At 44.7% G+C, this 5,563-nt stretch overlaps 1 protein-coding gene across 1 annotated transcript in view; it reads right to left on the bottom strand.

The window, feature by feature from the left end:
• Positions 1-1,244: 1,244 nt before the first annotated feature.
• Positions 1,245-5,563, bottom strand: part of rbm46 (RNA binding motif protein 46) — a 13,257-nt gene continuing 8,938 nt past the window's right edge. Inside the window, exons 7-9 of the mRNA XM_069687447.1 lie at positions 4,019-4,218; positions 3,608-3,710; positions 1,245-1,507 (exon numbers count right to left, since the gene is read on the bottom strand). Coding sequence (XP_069543548.1) covers positions 1,245-1,507; positions 3,608-3,710; positions 4,019-4,218 — 566 coding nt within the window. The remainder of the gene's footprint in view (positions 1,508-3,607; positions 3,711-4,018; positions 4,219-5,563) is intronic.

Raw genomic sequence — 5,563 nt, 5'->3', positions numbered from 1 at the left:
TTGGAATCAGAATAAACACAGTCCTGCCTGCTCTTCCTCGCCCTCCTCCTCCTCCCTCGGCTGTGGATCGTCCTCAGGCTGACCTCCTGCAACAACACGTCTTGTCTTTCAACGACAGCTGGAGACTGATGATGATCAACACGTCTTCATCAGCTCTGAACACGATAAAAACAGTTTGAAAGGCCCCTCAGAGGGATGAAAACATCATGTGTTCATGTGTCACATCTTGTGTTTATAGAGCAGCCGAGGTGTCATGAACACGTTATAGCCGTTGTCAAATATCTTCCGGACATGTTTCTTCGGTTGCTATGACCACAGACTATATAAAAGTGTTCGTAGCTTCCAGGTCTGAAGAATGGTTCCAATGCAGAAGTGTCTTCAGCTGCAATACCAGCGAGTGCCACTAGAGGTCTGCTCCAAAAAGCCTCCGGCTCCATAGACTCCCATTCAACTTCTCTCATCAAATCCAAAGTGAATAAAATGTGTCCATCAGTTATCTCGGTGTTGTTAACTAAAGTCACTCCTTCTTCTTAGTTTTCTGGAGGTCCATCTGAAAATAATCCCTCATTCATTAGAAAAGAAGATTCAAGAAGACCTGTTTTTGGGGGCGTGTCTGTTTGATTGACAGGCCTGTGGTGCAGTCAGGTTACAGCTATCGGTAGGCGGGACGTAGTATCGTCAGGTTTCCGATCAGATCGGTCAGATCCACCGCTGGCTCCTCCCACAGCTCGTCCAAATATGGTCACTTCCTGCTCCAAACCGCTCCGAACTAACAAAGATGGTGACGGACAGAATCTGAACTGGAGGATTCATAACGTTCACAAACCAACGATGACATCACTGATGGTTGATGACATCACTGATGGAAGATGACATCACTGATGGAAGATGACATCACTGATGGATGATGTTTGGTGCAGACTTTCCCAGTGAATGCATTTTTTTTGACTGCCAGGTGAACTTCAATCTTACCTCTTGTGCACTCGCAATATTTCAACTCTTTAACTCCACTAATTTAACTCTGATGTGAACTGTTGCTATGGGGATTTTGAAAACAGGAACACAACCTCTGAGCAGAAACCTTCAAACTTAAAAATGGTGAGTTTAGAAGATTCTGAGCCCGTTTGCTTCTTTTCTGTCTGGGCTCAGCTCGCAGTGGGCTTAGACTATGATTGGTTCAAAGAAATACAAACAAACCACAGCGTTATGTTCCCGGGTAGCTGAACAACGTGCGTGTCTCACCGTCAGTAGAAAGGCGGCGGCGAGCTGATGTACAGCCTCTGCGTCTGGGAGGCGGCTGAGGTGAGTGCAGAGAGAGAGGACAACGTGGAGAAGGGGAAGGGGGACAGCGGTGGAGGAGGGGGAGGAGGAGGAAGAGGGAGGCAGGAGGCGAAGGCCCTTCCGTCGCAGGTCAGCAACCCGGGACTGGCGGGGGAGGGGGGCATGGAGAGCGGAGAGGAGGGGCTGCTGGGAGAGTCGCTGGGAGCTCCGCCCAGGAAGGACGAGTCTGGAGGGGAGGAAGCACAAAGAGAGCCAATCAGAGTCTGTGATGAGAGCGTGTTTTGTTTTTTAAGATGATGTGAAGATGAAAACCGAAGAAAGATCCGAGTTTCTACGTTTGAGGAGGCGACATCAAAAATGGATGCAGAGTAAGAGAAGTTCATTAAAAGCGTCCACGTCGGGGAGGACTTCCAGTCACTCCCAGCTTCTCCTCTCTTCCTCCAGCCGACTCACATCTCAGACTCTCAGGAGACACGGAGACGACGAACTGTGAGGACGGAGCAGCTGCGTGGACACGGACGGACGACGTCCTCCGTCTGAGCTGCAGGCGGAAAACTTTTCAACAGTTCAAAGGTGAAATGTTTCCAACACCGTCGGGTCCCTGAGACGCTCCACAACTTCCTTCTGTCTTCCCCTTAGGAATCCACTCCTCCTCGGTGACCTCTGACCTCCAAAAACCTCATCACTTCATCCCATCTCAGGTTTTTTTTAACTGCTTTCACAAGAAACTGCTGAAAATCTTTCTTGTTAAAAGGAGCTGAGCGTCCTGAATGTTCCTCTGAGCTGCAGCAGAGTCGTGATGGAGGCTTCTTACCGACTCATCTCGTGATGGTTGTAGTTCTTCTTCCATTCATTGTTTAGTCCACAAAAAGACAGAAAATAGTCAATTATGCCCGTCATAACTTCTTCAGATGCCTCTCCCTCCAAAACACACCAAATAAAAATAACATATAAAGTAAAAGTACATAAAAAAAGTTGTTTGTTTTAGATTATTTTTATTTATTAACTTGTTTTAATTAATCTACCGTAGGTTATTTTTCTACTGTATTTTTTAATTTATTTTAGCTTAAGTTAAATTTATCTTTTAATTTAAAATTATTTATTTTAGCTTTATAATTTTTGTTTTATTTTACCTGTTTAAATAATTTTGACTTTATATTAGATTATGTTCACTTTATTTTTTTATTTTAAATTATTAATTTTAGATTAAAGAAATTTTTTACGTTTTTATTCATTTATCTAAAATGAATTAAGTGTTTTGTTGACTGGTTTTATTGGAAGGAAACCTTAAATCTGTCTTTAAGGAGAATCTTGGCAGCTGAACTATGAAATAAACTTCAGGATGTGCTAGAAAAAAGGATCAAATCCTCTGACTTCACTGTCTGAAAGACACTTCTTAGGGTATTGCAGGAACAAGCCTGGAAGCAGCCGCAGCTGATTTTATGATCTGTTAAATTCTTCCTGTGTTGTCCACCTGAAATCCCTCCGTGTGCATTATATCAGGCTAAAGCACATGAAGAGTAGGCGGTGATGTGAATAAATGATGAAGGTAAGACGGAGTGTAAAAAGGTAATACTCCAAACAGACTCTTCTTCTGCCGTATGTATACTAACGAGTGTGAAGCATCTTCTGCTCTTCAGGTCGTTAACACCTCATAAAAAATGCCATTAAAGCTGAGAGCTGTCGGTTGATGATGCTGAAGGAACCTCAGCGTGACGAACGGCCCTCGCTGCCGTGTCATTCAACACCACCTCAATACAAACACATGCTTACAAATATCTTGGAGTGTAATACCGCTGAGGGCCACTAGGGGCTCCCATAGACTCCCAACAAGCGTCAACTTCTCTCCTGAAATACAAAAAACGATTGAAAAACAATTGCAGCATTCAGTCAGTCACGCTGCGTTCAAATGGGGTCGTATTTGGCGTGTTGACGAGCAGAGTCCACACGAACACCGCCCTCTGGTGGTATTCACGAACTTTGTTCCCTGCGGCTGGAAACATTCAGGACTCACTACTCAACGTAGTCCGGCCCCGTTACGGTTTGTCACTGTAGCAGAGCTCCGACACCTCGTTAGTAACTTTAACTTGTGAAGCTTTCAGAGTCATGTGACCTCCAGAGGACATGACGAGCAGCCAACCGGCTTGTTTATTCACATAACGGATGTAAACACTGTTTATGCACATAGCAAGTAAACAAAGCAGCAAACAGTCTAGTTATATATTTACATGTTAATTGCGCGTGTGTGTGTGCGTGTGTGTGTGTGTGTGTGTGTGTGTGTGTGTGTGTGTGTGTGTGTGTGTGTGTGTGTGTGTGTGAAGTGTACCCAGGTTCCACAGCGTGGTCTGTGCAGCCAGCTCTTTGGCGTCATCCAGCAGTACACACAGCTTGTTGGGGATGTAGGTGATCTGTGTGGACGGCATCACCACCTATACACACACACACACACACACACACACACACACACACACACACACACACACACACACACACACCTCTTAGGTCTTCAGATTGTTTATTTTAAAAGATTGTAGATATTTTGAAGATTGTAAATTGTGCGAATATTTTAAATCAAATACTTCCAAGCGAATTTCTAATAGTAGTTTTGCTTGAAATGCTCCTCCCTACTATCAACACTTTGACTTCCATCCCGGTTCCTATACAATCCAAATTTGATGACGTTGTTCTTTTTTTTCCTTTCTTAAAAATAAAATGATGTTTTAGCATGTCTCTGGACCTTGTAGAGCAGCAGCAGCTTCCCGTCCTGGCCCGGCGTGGAGTAGAGCTGGTACTCGGGCAGCGACCAGTGGTTTTTGCGGCAGTAGAACTCCAGCAGACTGACGGCGGAGGCGATCTGACTCTGCTTCAGGGACAGCAGGCTGGTGGGGGACAGGGAGACGCCGGGAAGCAGCGGGAAGGCGCTCCGGTCCGGGTCATCTGACGGTGCACACACAAACACAACGTTAGCGCTATTCAAGTCCTGCGAGTTTAAAGGTGGAGAGCGGCCAATCAGATCGACTCAGTTCATCCAAATATGGTCACTTTCTGCTCCAAACCGCTGAGAACTAGCAAGATGGTGACGGACGATAAGTCGGTGTGGGTTGCTGCTTGGTCCCGACCCTCGCTGACGGTCATGACGTCGCGGGAACAAGCGGCAGAAACACGATCCCCTCATGCTACAGGCACCGTAATGTAAAGTGGAAATAATCAGGAGGATGAATGTTTTTTATAGCAACTAAAACACTGAGGAGGAACCAAAAACAAACAGAAAAGGAAGAATTTTTTTTTTTATCATTTAATAACTTTTACCAGCTAGAAGCAAAAAAAAAAAAAAACAATCAAAGATGACCAAATGAGGAAATAAAAAAAATGAGCAGAAAAGACGCCTTTGAAGTGACATCACCTGTTGATTTATGAAATGCCTCTGAAGCTTCTTGGTTTGATGCAGGTAGTGACCATATTTGGACGAGCTGGGGGAGGAGCCAGCCTGTGTCCTTCCCTGTCCTGGCTGTTGGGTTTATAACAGTCTGAGTGAAACACACAAGTTGTCATTCAGTCCGAGCTGCGCTGCGTCTGCAGAACACAACTCGCTGATTATCCCGTTAAAGCGGCGATCGTAAAGCGTGACTCATCTGGGCTCCATCTTTTCAGAAAACCGTCCCGTCTCAATTACGCCATAAATCCCTGCCTCGGTTTATCGGCCACCGACATCTTCGTTAGGAAAACATCTCTAATTGCTTTCCATCAGAGTGACTTTCTTCAATTAGAAAAGAGTCAGTGTGGAGAAAAAATAATAAATAGAATAAATAAGCATTAATCCTGGTTGCCATAGCAACCAATGTGTAAATAAAGACAGCGGCCCGTCAGGAGTTGATATGAAATCTCTAACAGCTGACATGGAGAATTTATCAAATAGAATCTGTCATTGTAATTTTTCAGATGTTCTTCAGGAAATAAATCTGATTATTATTTTTATGGAGGACAGGGCATTTTCTGAATAAATATTGTAAAGATTAAAGTCCTCCACCACCTCCCACTGCGACCGCGGCACCTTCATCCTCCAGAAACTGGAGAAAACTCTGCAAACTGGAGGAGGAGGAGACGTTACGATCTTCCTCCCCACATATCTGACTCCCAAAGTGAATTTTTCATCCCTCTTCCCTGGAGTCTCTCTCTCACCATCACCATCACCATCATCATCTCCTCCTCTCTCCCTGACATCTTCCTCCTCATAAATATTTCACAGTCCATTTGAGAGTCGACTCGGAAACCTTTTCTCATT

Source organism: Brachyistius frenatus, unplaced genomic scaffold (genome assembly GCF_029030835.1).
Source record: "Brachyistius frenatus isolate BFR_SWC_R1_liver_20210118 unplaced genomic scaffold, ASM2903083v1 Contig_463, whole genome shotgun sequence".
NCBI lineage: Eukaryota > Metazoa > Chordata > Actinopteri > Embiotocidae > Brachyistius > Brachyistius frenatus.
Note: the sequence above shows the minus strand (reverse complement) of the source record. Positions and strands in the feature narration are given on the sequence as shown.